The following is a 22,833-nucleotide window of genomic DNA, read 5'->3' as shown; positions in this document are numbered from 1 at the left end:
TTAGCTTAGTCGGTCTGCTCTGTGCCATAGCTACGAGGGGGGCGAGCGCAGGTTAATTGAGTGACTTTCATGGTTCAACCTGATAAGGGTTGCGATTATTCCCTGAGGTGACTCAACCCAAATAATAATTTAAGTTTTTACAGGACCTAAGCAGCTGTTTGAAATTGAGGAGGAGCACCAAGAGAGCCCAAGGGTCCTAGTAGGATTCCGAAATTAGGAATCATACGTTTGGTGGGCAAGAATGACAGTTTCTGTACATGCTAGAATAGTTGAAGGTGATTGGTATCATCCAGAGCATGAAGTCATCAAGAAGGAATACCAGAGGAGCAGTTATAGAAAGAGGTGATGCACGAACTATCATGGGCCCTCGCTAAAAAAAGATTGCGAGGAGGTAAATCTTCCTTCACACTCCTTATTGCCAGAATTTGGAACTATCTCCCTGTCCAACTCAGAAATATGACAAATGTGAACTCTGTGCTCAAATTGATAAAAAAAAACATCTGTTCAGCCAGTAATTGTAATTTTTTTAACGTGCCTGGATATGCTTTGTGCCTGAACACTCTCAGAGAAGAGGTCACGCTTTGCAAGCATAGATTTTCTTTCATTGAGGAGAACAAATGACAGTGACTAGGTGAAACTTAGCTAAATAAACTGAGAAATAAGTTTCAGGTTGGAGCTGTATACCTAAAACATAGCACCAAATGACAATTAAGTGAATGGGACGCAGGAAAGGAAGAGGATTGGCCACAATTAATAACAAGCATTGGCATTGCCAATAGGTCTCGCTTGGGGACCTTATAAGTATTTAGTTTTGCAGCACAATATCCTTGTTGCATAATCGGATATTGTGCTGCAAAAGTAAATACTTATAAGGTCCCACAAGCGAGACCTATTGGCAATGCCAATGCTTGTTTGGTGGGGGAATTAGTGCGTGGTTGGTTAATGGTATTTGTTAGCAGAGATGAGTTGCATGCAATTTAGCGAAAGCAGCAGGGTCTGAATGGGATGTTGAGGTGTAAGGCGCTGCTCAGCTGCCCTACCAGAACCAAAGTAATTGGCTTTGTAAAGAAACGCCCCCGCAATAAATTGTGAAGTGTCAGTTTATGGGAATTAAGATGCAAAAATCGTAAAATACGCTCTTGCCATCAGTGCATGCCGCCAATGCACATACCCCTTGATATACCTATTGCGGTCAGGAGCAGTCTTGCAGGGCAGTCGCTATTAAGCACGTGCAGCGCTGGGGTGAAACGTGCTTGGCGGGGTTGGCTGCAGGCTGTGGCGCGGAGCGGCTCTGTGATGTGTTTGAAACTTCAAAGGCACATCTTATCTCTGAAAGGAATGAACTGAGGGCCTTCTTTCTCCCACCCTAACCGAGAACCTAATTGTTGTGAAGTGAGTTTATTGGCGTTTCTTTCTCTCAGTGGTGCCGCTGATCTTTTATATAGGTGTGGTGTAATGTCGGGATGTACAAAGGCTGCACTCCCTTTATCTATAAATGAATCTTTAAATCACAAGGTAGCAGTGGAGCAGGCAGCTGTGTGGCTAAGTCACTGAAATGATGCGGTAACCAGATGTGCACTCTAAAATTCTAATATTCAATTTTATTGTGAGTTGGAAGCACGACTATTGTGTAACTAGTGCCTCGTCGGTTCCATGGCGTGTATCCCACCTGACATAAGGTGTACAGCCTTGCACTTCAGAGACGGTAAAACTCAATCCGGTTACGGTCCTGTTTCCAGGAAATTATGCATTCAGGAGGAGGGCTGGAGCGTGTTTTGTGCAAATTATGTAAATCTATGGGCATGGTTGAAAGTATGTGATTTCACAATCACGATGAAAGAGACGAGATTTAGATGCAAAATGAAAGGTTCTTTGAAACATCCACTGCATTTTTTTAAATTGGGTAAGCACAGTGATTGCAACAGTCCTAGTGTTCAAAGGGAAGATGTTTACGCATGGAAACATGAAGGCAGGAAAGTTAGAGAAAGAGGGGTGAGGGGTGGCGAGGTCTGGCAGGGAACAGATGGCCTGGCCGTGAAGCAGGGGGCGGGGCAGCGCTGGGGAAGCCTGTGGGACGGTGATTGATGCCTTTGATGTGGGGAGGGAGGAGAGCCTTTTGCGAGCAGATGTCTGGGAGGTGTGGGAGGAGTGCCTGATGCGCGTTCACGTGGTTCACGTGAACTGCATGAAAACGCCAGCAAAAAGCTGGTGGTTTCATGATGTTTTCGCTACTTGAATTCTCGCTCCGCTCAATGCGCATGCGCGCATCGATAGGTCGCGAGACCTAAAAACTCCACCATGGGAGGAAAAAGAAAAGGGTAAAAGAACAAATATCCAGCGGGACGAGGGTAGGGGTCTCAAACTCAATCAGTGGCAAGCCTGGTGAGTGGGACACTCTCACAGAGTGAATAAGTGAATTATCCAAAATGAAATGTAAAGGAGTCTCCTGACACATTGTAAGAGAAGTAAGAAGACCATATCCGATATGTATAAAGAGGACCCAAGTGCAGAAAATGTAAACAGGCACCGAACTACAAGCATCATGTGTCACTCTGGACAACTAGCAACCAATCTTAGTAATGCTAAATAGAGCAGTGTCTGGGACATGACAGCTATGAAAAATGTATAGAAAAGAATGATATACACAGATTGCTTAAGTATTTCAAACAGGTGGGTATGGCCCTGTCAAATAAACAGAAAATGACTCAAAGACATACACAGCCATACCTCTGTGTCAGCCTCCTCTTCATTGTTCCCTCCTGGCTTTACCTGTGCTGTGGTAACCAATGGAGCTAAAATAACAAAGAGAGTGGCACATTCATCACAATAGCCTACAAAATTCAATACAAGCAAGATGGATGAGCAGTAGAACTCTAAGCAATCGTCGGGAGCTCAGAAATTGCCTGTGCAAGGTTAAGTTACTGACCAGGCTTGGTTTTCAAAAGCATTATTTTTTTACCATTATTTTATTGGTTTATGAACAAAGAAACATGAGAAAAGAAAATAAGAAAACATGTAGCAATGATTAACACTAATCACATATACATTAGCATTATATGGTACTGTTGATGGGGCAGTCAACAGTAGTTCAGTTTGAATCATCATGATAAACACCACTATAAGCATAGTCACAGAGCTTGAAAAGTATGTGCACTACATGCCATGCATTACGTAACATCTGCAGGTCAATTTTCCAATCTCTTACAACTGATCAATGCTTGATTGGTCTACAAGAATAAATGAGTTGCCTATCCTCATTCTTATAACCGCTCTCTCAGTCACAATGCACCTATTCATGTTGGAGCAGCAGGCAGGAGTTTGGCGTGGTCAGTATGATGGGGGTTGAGGGAGTGAGCTGCTGATTTTTCAACAATCATGATGGGACATCTGGTTAAAACACATATGAGAACCAGAACACAAGCGAAGGACCTCACCTCCTCGTACGACAATCCTATTACTGTCACCCTCCAATCCAAAATCCAGGTGATCACCGGAATAGGAAGAGACCAAACCCCTCCGAAATCACCCAGACCGCCGACCACCCGCACTAGCATCCCCACGGCCTCCCTAACGAAGAAACCCAAAACAGAGACGACCCCCCACAAAGTGCATGCTCATAAACTGCACATCAGGAACCAAGCATGCCACATAACTAGCAGAATCCATCCTCACTCACAACAGACATAGCATTCATCACCGAAACCTGGCTTAATGATTCCTCCTTACCACTCCTGGACCCTCTCGTCCCTCCAGGCTCTATAATCACCAATAAACATAGAAAAGACCAAAGAGGAGGAGGCATAGCAATCATCCACAGAGACAATATTTCTGTGACGGAAATAGACTCCTTCAACTACAACACCTTTGAATGCCTAACCGTCAACATCAGCACTAGCAACAACAAAACACTAACATGCCACCTTATCTACCACCCCCCAGGCAACTCCACCACTTTCACTGAACACCTCTCTGACCTGATTGCCCACTGCTCACTCCGAGATGTGAGCAACAATTCAGGGCGACCTCAAAATGAAGATAATAACCTGCTTATCTGGAACCTGAGTGAGCTGCTACACAACAACCTTACCCAACAATGCACAGAAGAAACTCACAACAAAGGAACAATCCTAGATGCCATTATCGCCAAACGCGACATAATTATGATAAACCACACCCTTCCCGTGGATTGGTCAGACCACCACTTAATCCTCTTCCACCTCACTCTACCAGCCACTTTACAACCCCCGCCCAAGAACAGCCCAAATGGACTAGAAACCTCGCTCAGCTCAACATGACTGAATATGGAGGAAAAGGTTAACTCCCTCCTCACTACCTCAACAGATGATCTATCCATGACAGAACTCACTGCCCATTACAGCACAACCTTGACATCCATTCTAGACCAGATAGCCCAGCTGAAACAAAACAAAAAACAGGAACATCCCATCCAGATCAATAAGGACATCAACAATGAAAGAAGACAACTTAGAGCCACAGAAAGACTATGGAGAAGCAACCATAAGCCTACTCGAACAACTCAAAGCAGTTCAAAGAAAACAACAAAAAAAAACATCTGCAGTGAAAAATCCAACTTTTTCTGCTCCGCTCTGGACAATGCAGAAAACAGGCCCAATGAACTGTTTAAAACCACCAAGCAACAAACCTTCAAGCCCCCCGTACCCTCTATGCAGGCCTCCAAGGAACTGTGTGATAACTTCGCCATCTTCTTCGAATAAAAAAAAAATCACCAACATTGAGCTTTCACTAGACATCAGCAGCAACCCCGCCTGCGAAAGACTGCCCCCAATTACAATAGAAAGCACATGCCTGCACCACACGAAATCAAGTCCTTCAATCCCATCACAGAAGCCAAGATCCTCAAGCTAATCTCCACCTCCAAACCCGCCTCCCACGTCCTTGACCCTATACCCACCCAATTGACCAAAAAACTCAAACTCTCCATACCCCCGTTCTGGTGCAGAATTATCAACAGCTCCCCGAGAACCGGCATCATACCTGAATGCCTGAAAGTCGGCCAAGTAACGCCACAACTAAAAACAAGCATTTCGCCTTTGGAAAAGTTAGAGCTACTGGCATTGTAAATGACAAAATGTGTATTTATGTGTTGGTTTTGAAAACAGATAAATAAATGGCATTGTCATTTACATTGCCATTAGCTTAATCTCTCGCAAATGTGAGACATATTGTACCCTACGGACGAGCTCAGCAGACAGCAATTACTACCACACACACACACACACACCCAGAGCCAGCCACACACACACACACCCAGAGCCACATGTGTCCTTTGTTTAATAATTTTCTATCAAGTTTTTTAATCCGTTTTGGAATTGCTATTATTTTAATTTCGACTTTATCACTGTTTTGGTACTGCAAAAGTACTTTGCACATGTCCCCTTCCTGCCTTTGAAAGTACAGCGAATGTGACAAGTTAGAAATAAAATGTAAAGACATCTATATTGCTTCTTCACTTCAACAACCTTGATTGACCTTCTGAAATCCAGGATGGCATCTCTACTTCCAGCTCTTATTGGTCCCTTGCAGGCACTTTTGGGGCGTTAGTGCAGATGCCACGGTGGTTCTGCCCCGCCATGTTGCGGTGGAGGCTTGGGTAAGATCGAGGAGGATGCCGGTCGTCCAACCCCTTTATTGGATCCCTAGCACCTGAGCAGAGTTAGCATCTCTGTGCTGAACGTCTGGAGTAAGGCGTGGGAGGAGAACGGGAAGGAATAGCCTAGGAGTAAAGGAGATTCCTGGCTAATGATGAAGGTACTTGCAACACTGGAGAGAGCCAGCCACGAGGCGGTTGTATTTCGATTGAACATACCAAAAGGTAAATGTCCTTCTAATGCCTAAGTTGATCCTTTCATCATTAACGCAATAGACCTGCGCTTATCCGCCTCGGGAAGATGAAAGACGTGGCCGGCCCTGCTGGGAATTAACCCTTGCCTTGCTGTTTGCGGTCGATGCTGAAAGGGCGCATCGGGCCATACGTGCTTCTCAGCACCACTTCCCCATCCCCGCACGTCAGGCGGAAAAAACGCTTCTGTGCCAGATGCAGATGACATAAAAACGCTGCACCGCAGAGCGAGGCCTGTGGCTGGAGACAGGCGGAGCTCCACCAGCGCGCGCCGGCTCCAGGCCTCTGTTTCAGGCCGTCATCGGCGGCGGCTCGAGGCAGCGCAAAGCAATGTAAAGGTGCATGGTGATCTGTTATTGTAAAAACATAAGCAAAACCTTTGCTATGTTTTTTAAGTAGTTAAACGAGTTGACAAAGTTTTAAACACACATTACTGAAGTACAGAATATTCGGCAGAATTGACATGTTCTCTAGTAGGCAGAAAAGTTATAGTGCAAGCAGAAAAACACAGACCAGAGGGAGAAGATGTCGGCCGGCTAGGCAGTCCGGTCGGGAGCTCCGTGCTCGCCGATGCAAAAATATGAACTCGCTATAGAAGAACATCAAAAACGTCTGAACTAATCTTCAACAAAGTCTGAACTAATCTGAACTAATCTTCAACAAAGTAGGAGCTGATTTTGCATTGCCAAAATATATCACACCCATTTTTTGACGGGAACCCAAGGAGGAAAAATCACAGCTGGAAGTAACGCCACAGTGTCCCGCAATGATCAAGGACAGACTTACCTGCCGGCAATCGAGGGGGGAGTCGTCTCTGCGAAGAGCGCTGAGAGAGGCTTGTCTCCTACTCAGGCTTGTGGGCTTCTGCTCAGGACGTGCGGAAAAATTGCCTGAAGGCCGCCAGCAGGATCCCCTTCCTCTTCCGGGGGAGCGAGGGCAGCGCATGCAGTGATACAGCAGGGAGCACTGAGTGCCCTAAACACCAAGGCACGCTCAATCGCTCTCGGGACAACGGAGGAGGAGAGAGGGCGCCGCAATCACTACTCAAGGGGCAGTTCTGGGGAAATCTCTGCCTAACGACAAGACCGGTAACGAAAAGACCGGAGCCCAGAAATCACCGACACAGGAGGCAGAGGCAGAGTACAGCCTCCGAACACACAGATAGGGACCCACCCCGGCATTAGGGGCAGCACCAGGAGCGTTTCCAGTACTTTCCTCGCATCCCGCAGCCGATCCAGGTCTAACAGCGCCCAGAGAGGTGAAAAGAGAGGTGAAAAGGGACTCAGAGACTGGAAAAAGAAGGGTAAGCAGGTTTGAGGGTGACAAGGAGGGTGAGGGAGTTAAATACTTAAGGGGGAACAGTTTCCTGGGGAGAACGGAACATCTCGAGCATCCGTTCAGCCCCAGCTCCATGAAAAAATGGCGGCCGCAAACATCAGGCAAAAAAAAAAAAGTAAATACCCACAATGGGCCCACTTCTTCGTGACGGCAACAAAAGGGGCGGGATGAGTAAAAATCGCCGGAACGCCCAAGAATCTGCTCCGGCAATGACGGACAGATCTCTCTTCCAATGGCTAGCCTCCATTCATGGAGGTAGCCAATGGAAGAGAAGGCGGGACAAAGCCCCATACTGGTAAAAACATAAGATTTCACCTGCGTGTACGCTGCTGCGCAGCGGACGCCAGGCAAAACCTAAAAAACAGGCATTGACTGCATGGACCTGATAACTTCAAACCAGTCTCCAATCTCCCCCTCATATCCAAAATCCTCGAAAAATGCATCCTCCCACAACTGACTCAGCACATGGACAACATCAACCTTCTTGATCTCCACCAATCTGGATTCAGAAAAGGATAAAGCACCGAGACGGCGATCCTCAGCATCACAGACAATAACCACAAATCACTTGATACCGATCAATGCTGCCTACTCATTCTCCTCAACCGATCGGCAGCCTTTGACATGGTTGATCACCAACTTCTCATTAACATCATCTGTGTGTGTGTGTGTGTGTGTGTGTGTGGCTCTGTGTGTGTGTGGCTCTGTGTGTGTGTGGCTCTGTGTGTGTGGCTCTGTGTGTGTGGCTCTGTGTGTGTGTGTGTGTGGCTCTGTGTGTGTGTGTGTGGTTCTGTGTGTGTGCGGCTCTGTGTGTGTGTGTGTGGCTCTGTGTGTGTGTGTGTGTGTGTGTGTGTGTGTGTGTGTGTGTGTGTGGCTGTGTGTGTGGCTGTGTGTGTGGCTGTGTGTGTGGCTGTGTGTGTGGCTGTGTGTGTGTGGCTCTGTGTGTGTGGCTCTGTGTGTGTGTGTGTGTGTGTGGCTCTGTGTGTGTGTGCACAAATGCAATAGGTCCCGCATTTGCGAGAGATTAAGCTATTGGCATTGTAAATGACAATGACATTTATTTATCTGTTTTCAAAACCAACCCATACATAAAAGGTTTGTCATTTACAATGCCAATACCTCTAACTTTTTCGAAGGCGAGACCTTTTGCATTGTAAATGCTTGTTTTCATTAGACCTTAGAACTCGACTTCTGTTGTTATAAAGGCCTTAAGTTTGTGATTTCAATTAAAATCTCTACCTGATTCAGTATGATATGGGGCTATTTCGTCCTAATAACCTTTTCAAGGTTTTTAAGCTCTGCCAACCACCTAAATGTATTTAGAAGGCTATCCACAAGCTACTCACAGTCCAAACAACAGCGTGAACGGCAAGCCAACTCGACAAATGGGTAAGAAAGAAATCTGGCTAACGCACTCACACATTTCCCTACTCAGTTCCCCGCCAGGCTTAGCACCCACTTCTCATTTCCAACATCTGCCATTCAAGCAGCGATGGTCAGCAAGCATTATTACACATCGGATGCCAAAGTTTTCTCCCTACAATGGACTTTCCATCTTACTAACACATCCACTCTGCATTGTTACTCTAAGAAGATCTCAATTGCATGCGAAGTCACCCAAAATAGACTTTTACCTCCTTTGCCAACTAAGGCAAAAGTGCTAAAAATAAAAGTGTATACAAGTGATAAACAAAAAAGCATTAAGACGATGCAAAATATTGAAACTCCCCAGTGACTAAATAACCACTAGGGAAGCTGATATATCCCTTTACCCTGCAGGAAGCTAGCTACCTCTGCCATCAATTACAAATAACAATGTAATGTTGCACACCTCCCGAGTAGGGGACAACGAATGCAGACATGTCTACTCACAACTGTTAAGCTGTTTCACACCAACATTAAACCTGCTTAGGTTAATGAGCTCAGAACAGAGCTTGAATTAGGCAAATCTATGCCTGTGCATTGATGCTAGCTATGGTGCTGCTGAATAGTTAAAGAATCGTAAAACCGCAGCAGAAGGCGGATGAGTCTTTGTGGTGAGGTAAACTTTCAAAGCAGAAACATGCTGGTTTGGTATTAAAGGAAGCCTCCTCTGAGCCAACTAACTGACTGGGCCTGACAAGCATTCGCACAGTTCAACAGAAAAAGAAAACTAACCACCTTCCCGAAAAATATGAAGGAAATGTGATATTTTATTCAAGGCAGAAATGTTCAAACATCAAAATACCATTATTTTTTTAGAGAAGTCTACATAGCAGGAAACAGGAATGTATTAAAAACCTTCACACATGCTGAAATAATGAATAAAACAAGACGGTTAAAAGAATAACATTAGTCCTGTATTGGTCTTTCCAATCGTGATAGCAAAAATAGGCTCTCACTTTAGTTGATTATGACAGGAAAATGACTTCCACCAACCTGTTAACTCCTGGACAGCCACTCTGTCCAACAGTTTAAAGGAAGTATCCAGCTTCAATGGCTGACTGCAGCGCTGGCACACAAAGCTGACCTGCATGGTGGAGCTAGACTTGGAAGCCTCCATACCTGTAATAAGGAAAGAAGGATATTTCGAGATCAACCATCATGGGGGACGATTGAACATAATGGTGGTATAAAGCTTAAAGGTGGATTCTACTGCTCCATAACATCCTTATAAGAGCTGGCGTCAATATGAAAGACAGATGTGTAGATGAAAATGATAAATGTTAATAGTATAATCAAATAAGTATTACACCACGTAAAATGCATCATCATAAACGACCTAAAGGTGCAACAATCTCTTACTGCCTAACAAATGCCTGATAAATTATGCATCTTCCTGTATATATCTTCATAATGAGCAGACGCCGCCAACTCACTTTTCAAGCCACAAAATCACATGCCTAAGGTTACGAAAACTTCTTACATTAAGCTCCAAAACCGACTGTGAATTAACAAACACTACAAATTCGTACGGCCCTAATTTAATCCAAAATTAAGTAACAGGTGAAAATGAATGAACTTTAATAACATTTAATTAAGGAATAAAACGTCCATGTATTCTATCTCGACTAGTCTATGGTCAGTGGCAGATGCAAATGTAACCCCTCAGCATACATTTTTGGGAGTGTTCATACATGAGTTGGCAAGAGGTAGCTCCAGAGTGCATGCAGGAGACAACGGGCTTAATAGCCATGGCAGACAGTTTCGATGTATGCTAGCTAGCCAGCCGTATGACCTGTCATACTGAATCAGTTATAAATACGAAGTCGAGTGACTCGCCAGTTTTGCCTGCCTCTTTCAAATGTAGGGTGACCAACCGTCCGTAAATTTCACGGACAGTCCGTAATTTCGGCCGTCTGTCCGTTGTCAGTAAAGGTTTCTTTAACGGACGCCATTTATCCGTAATTTTACCTGCTGTTGTTGACCAATTGTTGGGCCAATCATGTGCCTTTCTAGCGCCGACCGTTCCTCCAATCGTTGCTATGGAGAACAAAACAAAGCGATCTAGGATTGGCTTGAAAGCCAGCAGTCAATCCTAGAGCTTGTTAGTACACTGCAGGAGTGTTCTTATTGGCCTGATGCGTCAGGGCCAATGAGAACAGCTACGTTACTACCGGACATGCGGAGAACGTTTTGAGCCTTTAGCTTTTGCATTTTTGAATCCCCAGTCTGCTGTGGACTAGCCGTTTCCACGCAAACACCTACTTATTCCGATTTGGTGATCGGTAAGTTTAGTTGCTGCTTTCTTTGCCTCATGAAGCGTGATGTGCGTTTACTTTCAGTGTATGTTCACTATGCCTCACTCTTTCCGGTTACCAGAGACTGAGACATAGTCTTGTGAAGGGGAATCAATCACGGTGTTTGTGAAATCTACACAAGAAAACGTATGTTTATTTATTTTATTTATTTAATGCATTTTTATAAAGCGCGGACTTTACCCGAAGGTGTCAAACACTGTACAAAAGAACCCATTACGTTACACGAGAGAACTGTTGCAGGAATAGAGCAAACAAAAATAGCGTGAACAGACTGTATAAGCAAAAGTAAGAATAAATATGACAAATTTTACAATGACTAAAGAACTTCCTGGCGAACAATAGCAGGCCATAGAATCAAAACAACGCAGGAAAAAGGAACACAATTTCAAACACAGCAAGCACAGGATGTGTAGGCAAAAATATAAACATATGTGACAAATTTACAATGACTAAAGAACTTCCTGGCAGGGTCTGAGAAGGAGGGAATTAGTTCTGAAAGTGTCTTTGGAATAAAAGAGATTTGAGGTCCGCTTTGAAGATCTGGATGGAGGTGACGGCACGGAGCGAAGGTGGAAGCAAGTTCCAGGTTCTCACCGCATTACCTGACAACGATTGTGCCAACAGTTTTTCTCTTTTGAAGGAAGGGGGTTCAAGAAGGAACTTTTCCGCATTCCGAGAAGGTCTTGAGCCTCCAGACAGTTTGAGTTTATTCGCCAGATAGCGAGGGGAGGAAGAGTGCAAAGCTTTATGGGTGATGCACGCTGTTTTGTAGATGGCTCTAGCTTCAATGGGAAGCCATCGGAGAGAAGACAGGATAGGTGTGATGTGGTCACTTCGTTTGGACCCTGCAATGAAGCGAGCTGCCGAATGGAGGACGGATTTGAGGGGGGAAAGGTGAGATTTGGGAAGGCCAGTCAGAAGAGAATTACAATAGTCAAGTCTAGAGAGAACTAGCAATTGGACCAAGGTTTTTAGGTCATTCTCCGGGAAGAACTGACGAATCCCCCATAAAAGTCGCAGTTGATAACGTGCGCTCTTGGCCATGGAGTTGATGTGTGAGTTGAGGTTGAGTCTTTTGTCAAGTATGACACCTAAAGATTTAGCGCAATCCACAATGATGGGCTTACTGTTGAGTAGATTTGATTGATCCATCCAGGCTTGAACAGGAGGCGGAGAGAGAGAGCTAGATATGAGGAGGAATTCCGTTTTGGAGAGATTGAGAATGAGTTGGTGAACTAGCATCCAGTTGTGAATAGTGTTGAGAGTAGAGCTGAGTAGTGAGAGATCATGAGGGGAAGACACCTTGAGGTAGATTTGGGTGTCATCCGCATAGAGATGGTAGAGGATTCCAGATTTGCTTAGAAGGTTCCCTAATGGTTCCAGATAGAGATTGAACAGAGTGGGAGCAAGGATAGAACCTCGAGGGACGCCTTGACCAACCACCTGTGGAGATGAGTGACTATTTGCAATCTTGATCATTTGGGATCTGTCCGTGAGGAAAGGGGCAAACCATTTGAGTACAGTGCCTTCCACACCCATTCTCTGTTGAAGAATGTTAAGGAGGGTGTTGTGATTAACAGTGTCAAAAGCTGCAGAGAGGTCAAGAAGAATCAGAAGGCACGATTCCCCTGAATCGAGAATATGCAGCGCATCATCGATCACTTGCAGCAGGGTTGTTTCAGTGCTGCAGTTTTGCATAAAGGCTGACTGGAACATGTCGAGGAGATTATTGCCCATAATGTGTTGGGACAGTTGTTTTGCAACACATTTTTCTAGGATCTTTGAAAGAAAAGGGAGATTGGTGATGGGGCGGAAGTTATTGAGGTCATTTGCAATTGCAGAGGCTTTTTTTAGAAGGGGGGTAACCTGTCCTGTTTTGAGGACACTTGGGAGGGATCCTTGACTGAGGAAGAGATTGACTAGCCTGGTCCAGTAGGAGAGAGTGTTAGTATAAAAATCAATGGCGATGCCACTGGGAATGGGGTCAGAGGAATGGTTGAAACGTTTGGTTTCGTGGATGCATTTGAGGAGATCAACGTCTGAGATGGCTGCAAAGTTCTGCCAAGTGACTAAGGATTTTCGCTCCTCGATGGGGGTGGGGTGGGTGACCTGTTCCACCAGAGATTTTACCTTTTGATCGAAGAATATAGCGAACTCAGTTGCTTTCTTTGATGCATCCTCAGGTTTGATGGTTTGGGGAGAACAATTTGGGTTTTTGATGAGGTCGAAAAGTTTTTGGGTCTGTTTTTAGCTGCATCGAGGCTGGATCTGAAGTGTGATGTTTTTTTCTGGAAGATGTGTTTGTGGTATATGTATCTTGCTGAACGTAAAAGAGAGAGGTTGGGGGTGGATGGAGATTGTCTCCAGTGCTTCTCTAAGATTCTAAGGTTTTTCCTTTCGTCATAGAGAGCTTTGTTGAACCAAGGAGCTGAGGTCTTTTCCTTTTGCTTTGGAGTGGAGCAACCTTGTCGATTTCGACTGCGTGTATTGAGAGGCAAAGGGTAGTGAGATCGTTGACATCCGTATTGGGGTCTAGACTAGGAAGAGATTGCATAGCAGAATCACATAGAGTCTCAAGATCATTGATTTTTGTGTTGCGGAACCACGTAGAGGCTCTTTTGGGTTGGCCGAGAGTTAAAATGTGAGACAGGTGAAAACAGAAGGGAATGAGGAAATGGTCAGAGCAGTCCACATGGATGGGTGAAGCAGTGGTAATCTGGTCTGATTTGGAAATCACAAGGTCCAGATTTGAGCATGTGTTATTTCCGAGCAGTGTTGTGCAAGATCATTAGCGGAAAGAAAGGTTGCAAGCTTGTTGGCAGCCGAGTCTTCCAAAGAGCCCCAGTGGAGATTGAAATCACCTAGGAAGATCTGCTTGTCGCTCTGTGAATATTGGTCACTAATGAAGTCAATTAATTCCTCCATGAAGGAAGAGCAGTTTCCAGGCTGGTGGTAGATGGTATGGAACCTGAAGGGTGTGCCATGATGAACTTGGAATTCTAGGGAGAGGCATTCAAAGGTGCGAAAGAGGGTAGTGGGAGAGGCTTTGATTTGGAGGGTGTTTCTGAAGATAATCGCAACACCTTCCCCGATCTTGCCTGGTCTATGGTTTCTGAGAATAGAGTAGTCAGTAGGTAACAAAAGATCAAATGAAGTGTGAGAGGAGTCATTAAACCAGGTCTCAGTGAGAAAGAGCAAGGGAGCAAGTCACTCCTCAGGAGGTTGTTCGGGGAGGGGGATATCTTGGCACATAGCAGGGAAATGGACGAGATAAGGGAATCAAGATTAGTTTCCAGAGAGAGGTTTGCTAAGCACGGAGTGAAGGGTTGCTCAATGGTTAAGGGAGAGAGTGGACTAGGCGAAGGAGGACAGGAGGAAGTGGGGGATCTGGGAGAGTGTTGGGGTGCAAGGGTCGAAGGTGGGGGAGGATGTGAAGTATGCAAAGAAGGGCTGTGGGGGGCTGGGGGAGATACGTGATGTAAGGGTCTGAGAGGGGGAAAGAAGGTGGTAGAAAGGAGTGAATGGAGTTACTGAGATATTTTTACTGTTGTTGAGCAGAGGTGAAGAATAGAGATCATACCTGGGAGGAGAAAGTTGAGGAGTAGAAATGGATGGCTGGAGGAGGAGGAGGGGGAGGGAGTGGGGTAATAGGAAGGCCGTTGATATGGTGAGGTGAGAGGAGAAGGGGTTGAACAGGGAGAGGATGGAGGGAGTTCAAAGGGAGGCCACACGAGTGGGGAGAAGAGAGAGGGTGCAGGCCAGGTACCATATGTAATGAAAGAAAAGAAGATGTGCATTTGGAACAAAATGAATAAAAGACACAGGTCCATCCTGCAGCTGAAATGGACTCATGCCTTGGCACAATGTTAATATTAACTCAGACATGCTTCCTGGCTCACGTACACTTATTAGATATACGTGCATGTATTCCCTGGAGAGATTCCCATGGGAGAGATGAGACGTTCGTCCACTATCTTTACAAGACCTTCGTTAATGGGTTGCTCTCAATTATGTAACCTGTAAAGCAGTAATATGTGTGATTACGACAACATTTTATAGGCTGTCCTTAAAAGGTCTACTCCCTAAAGAACGAGAACCAGCCCCCCTCAACATTTTTAGTAAATTCCTCCTATTCATATGTCTTATTATTTAAATGCTAAGAGGCTGATAACACAGAGGTTGTATCCAATCTGTTTTAGCACGGAGTATGGAAACAAGCATTTGCAATGAAATCGGTCTCGCCTTTGGGACCTTTATAAGTATTTAGTGATGCAGCATATTAACGCACAGTAGTGCAATGTAGATCTCTGTGGCAGTAAAGGTATCACTGTGTAAGCGCTCTGACAAAGAATCCGATGCAGCCCCCTCTAAAATGTTATACCATGCGGTAGTTTAGTGGCTAATATAAAGTAAACTTGCACACCCATGGGGAGAGTAAATAAAGTGCAGAGGAGCTGTTGCCTATATTAAGAAGAGCCAGCTTTAAAGGGGCACTTTTTGAATGTCAAAAAGTAAAGAAAACTGGAGCTGACATCATTAAACAAGAAGCTTTATGCATGCCTGTTGATGATCTTTAGAGAAGCAGGGCTGTACTAACTAAGAGGTTTAACATGACTTCAGTGGAGTTCGGCCTGTGGTGAAATCCATCAGCCCAAATTAAATACTTGAACAGATTGTGTGTAGGCCACCGTGCTTGTGTGCCCCAGTACCGATCTGCATGCTTTTACAGAAAGCTTGCAGAAAGCCTTGTAAGCTCTGATTACAATGGTCTCTGTAATTCTTCGTATGCGCATCTCCCCCGCCTCTACCCTCCCAAATTAAAGCAAAGTTTGGATTTAGTGAAGCTGACAATCAACAAGCAGCGATATTTGATGGCAGCTGCACCCTGATGGCAATTTAATGAAGCGTTTCGGCTGGTTAATATGTAGGGAAAAGCTATAAATATATCACTGTACAAGCGCTTCGTCATGATCACAAATGTCACGCTATGTCACATTTTCATAATTTATTCATGGCAACAACTTGATGAGTTTGACATATAAATGACAGCAGTGCATAGCTTTTGAAAGCAATCACTCCATTCATTTCTTAGTTGTAATTAAAGGCATTGGAGATGGTACAGCTGTTCCCTATTGCAACAAGCATCTCTTCCCATTCCACAGCAGGTTATGCAAGCAATTTGTGTGTAAACAGAGGCTCAAGAATTGCCTCAAACAGTCAGCAATCAACTACATACCAGGAATAAGTGGATTATAAATTAACAGAGCACCCGGTTGCCTTGAGGTTAGCTACAATCTCTCTAAATCTACATACATGGATACACACACTTATCAATGCACTGTATAATAGACAAAATGTCAAATATATATTAAAAAATTGGTAAATATATACCTACAATTGGATAATTTTCTAATGTGCGCCCCTCCAAGTTCCCTCTTCGATCCAATGCAGTCGAAAGGAAGTCGATGCAGAGCGCGTGCCTCCGTGTCAGTACACCTTTAAAAGGGGTGTTCATGGCTGTTTGTCCGTGTAAATGTCAGCGCTCTCAAGGCTTCTGATCTTTTAGTCCTGTACTTCTATTTCTGGCCTGTTCTGATTTTTATACGCGCGCGCACACACCCTTTAAGTGGGCCTGGTCTTGCTGGTTTTCAGCACCAGCAGTTCTAAAAAGCAGGTGATGAGACTGGTCCCTTCACTGTCTTTCATGTGAATTTCAAGGAGAGTTGTTCTTTTATAGTGTTATCATTTCAAAACAGGAGCATTTTCAATATGCTATACTACGAAGCCATGGCTATTGCTTATTCATGTTGTGCAACTAAAACCTATTGACAAAGCCAATAGTACTGGCTTGTTGTAAGGATAGTGTTACTTGCTGAATTGTATAACTGGATTTAATGACAAGTTCAAAATTGCCAGTCGGATGGCAACCTGAGAAGCTAAGCATAGATTTTCAGCTTAGGTGCTTTTAAGCCGGACCCTTAATTACGTTGGTCACGCCACTTTGCGAGACCCCCCAGTTTTTCTATCCCACTTAAAGCCCTGTGTGTGTATGTAAATATATATTTTGCTATGTTATCTATGTAAATGCGTGCCTATGGCAGGATCGCCAGCCTGAGCCCCCTGCCCTCCCCCCACTCTGTCTCCTCAGAGCATGCAGCCGGCCTTCTCCTGCGCTGCTTGGAAGAGGCAGATACATTATTTCCAACGTTAGATGTGCCTGTAAAAATTCTGGAAACATGAGCAGAACTTTCAACAGGGCTTTGGTTTGCAGGAGGACTTGACCTTTGTTCTAAAAACCGAGACGTACTTAACATGAAGAAAAGCTTCGAGACAGTACTCTGAAATCCGCAACAGTCCCCGGAAATCCGGGACGTCTGGTCACCGTACCACAAACGTTCATACCACCACCACGTCCCTCTTCAAGCGTGTCCTTCCTTACCACTCATACTAAAGCCCTTTGTAATAGCAAATGTAATTTAAAAATTACGAACTTGCACTTGGTTTCATCGCTACCTACATTTTATAAAGCACCTTGTGCCTAAGAGAAGCATCAGGACGCTTTAAAATGTAGGTCTGGTGCGATAGGGATAAGTACAAGGAAATCAGGGGGCTCACCAGGTAAGAATCGAATGGATGTTTGTGTAAGGAGACTTTCAGCAGCTTTCTTCATTAAGATGCCTAATTACGAAATAATATAAACGCAGATAAACATCCAGAGAGGATGTGTCCCTGTAAAGGTAACTGGTGCCTGTGTAAAGCACTCCAAGATACAACTGCCCAGAATCATAGAATGTTGTTGGGTCAATGCAGAGACTCGATTGCGAGGATGTGACGTAATGGCCAGAGCCGCCAACTTTGGCGATGGGGAACCAGGTTCAAGTTTCGGCATCGGCCCAACATTCTGCTATTCTGGGAAAATCCTTTCATTTCCCTGTGCCTATCATAAACAAATGCGTTCTCATGTAAAGCAGTCCATTACCTTCTGTTGAGTTACCGCTATGAAAAAAATAAGGGTTAACAGATCTTTTCTCGCTTCCCCATGTTGGTATAAACTGTGGCGGATATCACCTCCTGGCAGTGTCCCCACGACCCCGAAGAATCTCGAACCACAGACCATTCGCTCATGGGGCTATATGTAAAACACCTTTTTTGAAAGTATAAATCAAAACAGCCAATTAGCCTATGCTTGGACCATCGGGTAACTAAAAACACAGTACCTTTTGTGAATAATTGTAGAAGTTATTTATACAATAAACATGCCCTTCGACTATTGACTCACTTTTGGCCAGTAGAAACCTCCAAGATCCTGCTGTACCTCTATCCGCCCTAGTACTTCCGGGTCGTATCGTGGCCAATCCCATGGCTGAAAATTTTCTTCGAGTGGGCACAACTCGAAATGTAGACGATGACCTAGGATTGGAGAATTTTTGGCACCTCAACCAATCTTAATGCGCTGTGTAAAATTCCAATGTGCTTATTAGCTGTGTCGTCCACGCGTGCCTCTGAGGTGCAGAGACAGTATCTGTCTGACCCGTCTTACTATATAGCTGACAGGTGGGCTTCTGAGTGGATGTGTTCCCAGTTTCTGCCAGAAGCCTAGCCGTAGGTTGACCGTAAAATCTTAATCGGCTGGTATAATTTTCGCAGTCCGCTTATTAAACGAGTGGTGTGCGCGAGCGCTGGAAACCAAACACCCTCCTTTCCAGATCACTTCCTGTTTTTCCTCGTGGAGTGGGAGACTTTTGGCGCATGCGCCAGATGTAAGGCAGCGCGCACATGTTAGTGCGCAATACTTTAAAAACAAGCATTTGCAATGCAATAGAACTCGCATTTACGTGAGTCCTTTTGCATTTGAAACGGGGGTGCGGGCGGGCTAAAAGGCATGAATGGGAAGGGGGCAGAGAAATCACAGACTGCGGGAGGGGGCGTGGGTGGGGGGACACAGGAAAGAAAATAGTGTTTCGAGTAAAGGGGCCAGTAGCCCTAAAGGATACAAATGACTGACATGGCTGTCATGAGGTCCGACTAACAAACTTAAAAACAATCGGAAGGCAGCATTTATAACCTAAGCCAATGAAGATGGTTCGGAGAAAAATTGCACATTCCCAGGATCAGACAATGTTTGCAGAACCCGGGCAGGTTTCATAAATACAGGAGACAGTATTCATTTAAGAAAATTTTAAGATATTGGCACCATTAAAGTGAAAACTTTAACTGTCCCTGTAGGCAAGTCCGCCTCTGACTCCTTATTCCACGTTTGTTTAAGTTAGTTTAAACATTTCAGTTTTAAAAATGCTGTGCTTCTCCTATGCTTCAGTCTCCGGTGACCAGATCAGCCTAAAAACGGCTGACTCTCCGGTCCCAGTATTATGTTTAGGCCTAACTTCGTTGCGTGATAGTAGCATGCACAAGTTGTGTCATCGCATCCAAACATAACTCCACATACTAAGTGCCACAATTGCATCTTACCTGCAACCAATCTTCCAGTCAGAAGTATCCAAAGTAAGTAATTGCTTGCTTCATCATAATGTGACATGAGTTTTATGTAATTCTTTTACACTCTCTTGCTTTGTCACACTCTTAAGACTCCCAAACTGAATAGGCGAGCCATCTAACAATTTTCTGTTACTTTCTGTAAATGTGCAGCAGTGTTTACCAAGTCAGGTTGCCTTTACCGTGCTTTTCTCACTCTGTTTATATTAAGAGCACATCATAATTGCTTTTGGGTTACCAGCCGACACTTTAGTTTAAATTTGCAGTTCTAAGCCCCATTGTGACCATTGTTTTCTTCACCAATGGAGATTTTCTTTGCGTGCTTATACCTTTTTGTCTATTTTTATTTTTTTACATTTTAGGTCATAGCTGCAGAGGTGACTCTGGTGTACCATGCTGTGAAGCATCACATCTCCTACCGCTCCCTGGATTGTGGCATCAAACTAAGCAAAGTAATGTATCCCGACTCATCCATAGCGATGGAAGCATCTTGTGGCCGCACAAAGGCCTCGAGCATCACTCTGAATGTGCCTGCATCTCTATCATTGCAGCGAGCACAAGAAGACTTAAAAGATGGATATTTTTCCGTTTGCAGTGACGCCTCAAACAAAGGTAACATTAAACTCTATCCACTTTAGTTGCTGCACTTTAATTTCACCTCCGGTGTGGCCTACACTCTGCTGGATTTCTACGAGGATGCAGCAGAGACTGCTACAGCTATTGCACAGCAGATCACAACAAAATTAAATAACCGTGGTTTGAAAATGGAGCACGTCGCGGCATACTGTGGGGACAGCGCAAGTATTGACTATGGACGCCATTGTTCTGTTCCAGCATTTGAAGGGAGCAAATGGAGACCTTCTGCCTGCAAACTGTTCTGCCCATATCCTGCATAACTGTGCTAAGCAAGCTAATAATGGACTTTCAATGGATGTAGAATCCTTTGTTCTAAAAGTCTACAGCCATTTCTCTTCTTCTACAAAGCGGAGAGCGGGGTTGAAAGGGTTTTTCACTTTTATGGACCTAGAGTGGCAGCCTTTGTTTCGGCATGTCCCATCATGGTGGCTCACATTGTTCCCAATCACTGCGCAACTGTTGAAGTGCTGGGCAGCACTAAAATCCTATTTCCTTTCCCTTGGGCCAGAAAAACCAACCAGAGCAATATGGGATTTTCTAGGACTTGAAAGTGGGGAGGCCGCTATGTCACTTATTTTGACCCGTACTTATGTTTGTTGTCTATTTACTCGCATACTATTGCACAACTTAATTTGTAGTGTCAGTAATTATTGTCTTGAATTTTTGTTCTGAATTTTGACCCTTTGTCCTGAATTTTTACACTCCCCGCCCTGAATTCACACCCATGCCAGTTGGTCGCCCTACCCTAGGTGAATGGACAGCACCTGGTTGGAACCGATTCCAGACTGGTGACAGTATTCTGCTGTCGACAGGCTCGGGGGGGGGGGGAGGGGGAGAGGGGGAGGTGTACCAAGAAGACACACACTAAGGAGCTGCACAAGGCCAAGTGCTGACAGTATGACCATAGCTTCAAAGAATTCACTTAGCCAGACATAGTTCCAGAATAGAGACAATGTTCTACCACAAGTGGAACACACATGGGGTGTGAAGGAGGAGCAGAGCAGGGCGCTGCTAGCAAGGGCATACTGAGAGGCATTACGCAGATGAGGTCTTTAAAGAAAATCGTGTGTGAGGTCATGGCAAGGAGAGTCACCTGTCAGTTAAAGTGATACATGTGCAAACAATTAACTATAACATTCTCAGAAAAAAAGAGGGTGTCGACACGTGTGGTAAGTACAGTTTGTACCTTAAAAACATAAACTAAAGTAACAAGACAAACTTCTAGTTTGCATGTTAAACAAATTCTGACTCTAACATGAACAATTTGAGCTTCATTGTGAATTATGACATGGAAAAAAACAACGTTTTACGTCAAAGGTAAGCACTAGCTAACCTCCAGTTATTTTCTCAGTAACCTGTTGTTAATGCAGTGAAACCATGGCCAAACAGTCACTTTTCCCAGGGACTTCCTTTTTGTACTTGGGTGCTTAACTTGGCTGCTTCTTGTCTAAAGTACGCAGTAACTTATATTGAACACCTTTTCGTACGAGATCGTGAACTGTGATTATGAAGCAAAAAAGGAAAGATGCTAAAGGAAAATGGATATGACATGATCACCCTATTTTTGGTCAGGCACAACCGCAGAATCCCGATGCTGGCGTCTAAACCGTAGGTGCTTACCATACCAATAGCACATTATTTTACCCGGTGAAATAAAACTGATGAGCATCTTATCGTATACAATAAATAAGCAGTTTTTCCAAACACAACGTCTATGGCGTTAGCGATTTTCCTGTTACCCGACAGGGTTACAAGATTGGTCACATAAATGTCCGTCTTATTTAAATCCGCTACTTACACAGATCATCTGTGAATTCAGCTTAATGTCTGTTATCAGTATTTTTACGATATTTGTCAGTAAATTCAGTACTTCCGGGTCGCATTATAGCCAATCCCATGGCTTAACATATGGAAGGAGACGCCCTGAAGTAGGCGGGGCGTGTAATGTGTAAGGTGACCTAGGATTGGAGGATTGTTCGCACCCAAGCCAATCCTACTGCATTGCATTGAATTCCGTAGCGTCGCTACCTGTGGTGTCCCCACGTGTTTCTGCAGTGTTTAAATACTACCCAATCTGCCTCCCTGCCAACCGCAGGGAAAGCAGCGTTTGCAGAGTAGTAAACATTGTACTTATGAGTCGGGGAGCGATATAGAGTCGCAGTTCTTGTAGTCCTTGCAGCTACCACCCTGACTCATGATTGTGTATTAGAGGTAGAAGGACTAAGAGCATGGTTGCATGCTTAGCTGACAAATTCACCAGTTCTATGAGATGCCCTTCCGCCTGAGGATGAGACCGGAGGCTTGCGGGCTTATAGTATCCTGCTGCTCAGCCAGAATGACTGCCTGATGGAATGTTAGTGTTTGGAATGTGTGTGTGTGTAAATCAGTTGGATGAATGGCTGAGCAGCAGCTAAGCTGCTCCTGGTGGGGCTCCTACTTAGACTTTGACTTTACCTTTCTGTATCTAACTTACCACCTCAATAAATCTACGTGGTAAACTACCTGGCTTGGAGCGTCCTTTCATCCATACTACAGGGCTCCAATCAGCTTCTTGTCGTCTGTTGGACCTGGCCTCGTGGCGTGGTCCTACCCCTCCCGCATGACGGGCCCTGGACGACATCGGCCCTCCATCGGCTCGCTGTCGCCCCCCCCCGGACACCACCCTCAACGAACTCCCGACGAGAGCCGCCGCCCTGGCAACCCCCGGCTCTCCCCCCTGGAACCTGGCGAACCCGGCTCGCCCCA

General features: G+C 44.8%; 1 protein-coding gene and 1 long non-coding RNA gene across 6 annotated transcripts in view; one reads left to right on the top strand and one right to left on the bottom strand.

Moving 5' to 3' along the window:
• Positions 1-10,710, bottom strand: part of BECN1 (beclin 1) — a 157,173-nt gene extending 146,463 nt beyond the window's left edge. Inside the window, exons 1-3 of one of the 5 annotated variants that reach the window (XM_078645349.1) lie at positions 10,613-10,710; positions 9,638-9,763; positions 2,728-2,792 (exon numbers count right to left, since the gene is read on the bottom strand). In XM_078645349.1, the coding sequence (XP_078501475.1) occupies positions 2,728-2,792; positions 9,638-9,761 (189 nt within the window). In that variant the 5' untranslated portion in view covers positions 9,762-9,763; positions 10,613-10,710. Of the gene's footprint in view, positions 1-2,727; positions 2,793-9,637; positions 9,764-10,335; positions 10,428-10,480 lie in introns of those variants that run through there. The other 4 variants (XM_078645348.1, XM_078645350.1, XM_078645352.1 and 1 more) reach the window with 4 other exon arrangements.
• Positions 10,711-10,799: 89 nt separating this feature from the next.
• Positions 10,800-22,589, top strand: LOC144755939 (uncharacterized). Its single transcript, XR_013594996.1, has 2 exons — positions 10,800-10,926; positions 19,815-22,589. It is a non-coding gene; the product is annotated as an uncharacterized LOC144755939 (long non-coding RNA).
• Positions 22,590-22,833: the final 244 nt, after the last annotated feature.

This window comes from Lissotriton helveticus, chromosome 5_1 (genome assembly GCF_964261635.1).
Source record: "Lissotriton helveticus chromosome 5_1, aLisHel1.1, whole genome shotgun sequence".
NCBI lineage: Eukaryota > Metazoa > Chordata > Amphibia > Caudata > Salamandridae > Lissotriton > Lissotriton helveticus.
The sequence above is the reverse complement of the archived record's forward strand: the minus strand, read 5'-3'. Positions and strand labels throughout refer to the sequence as shown.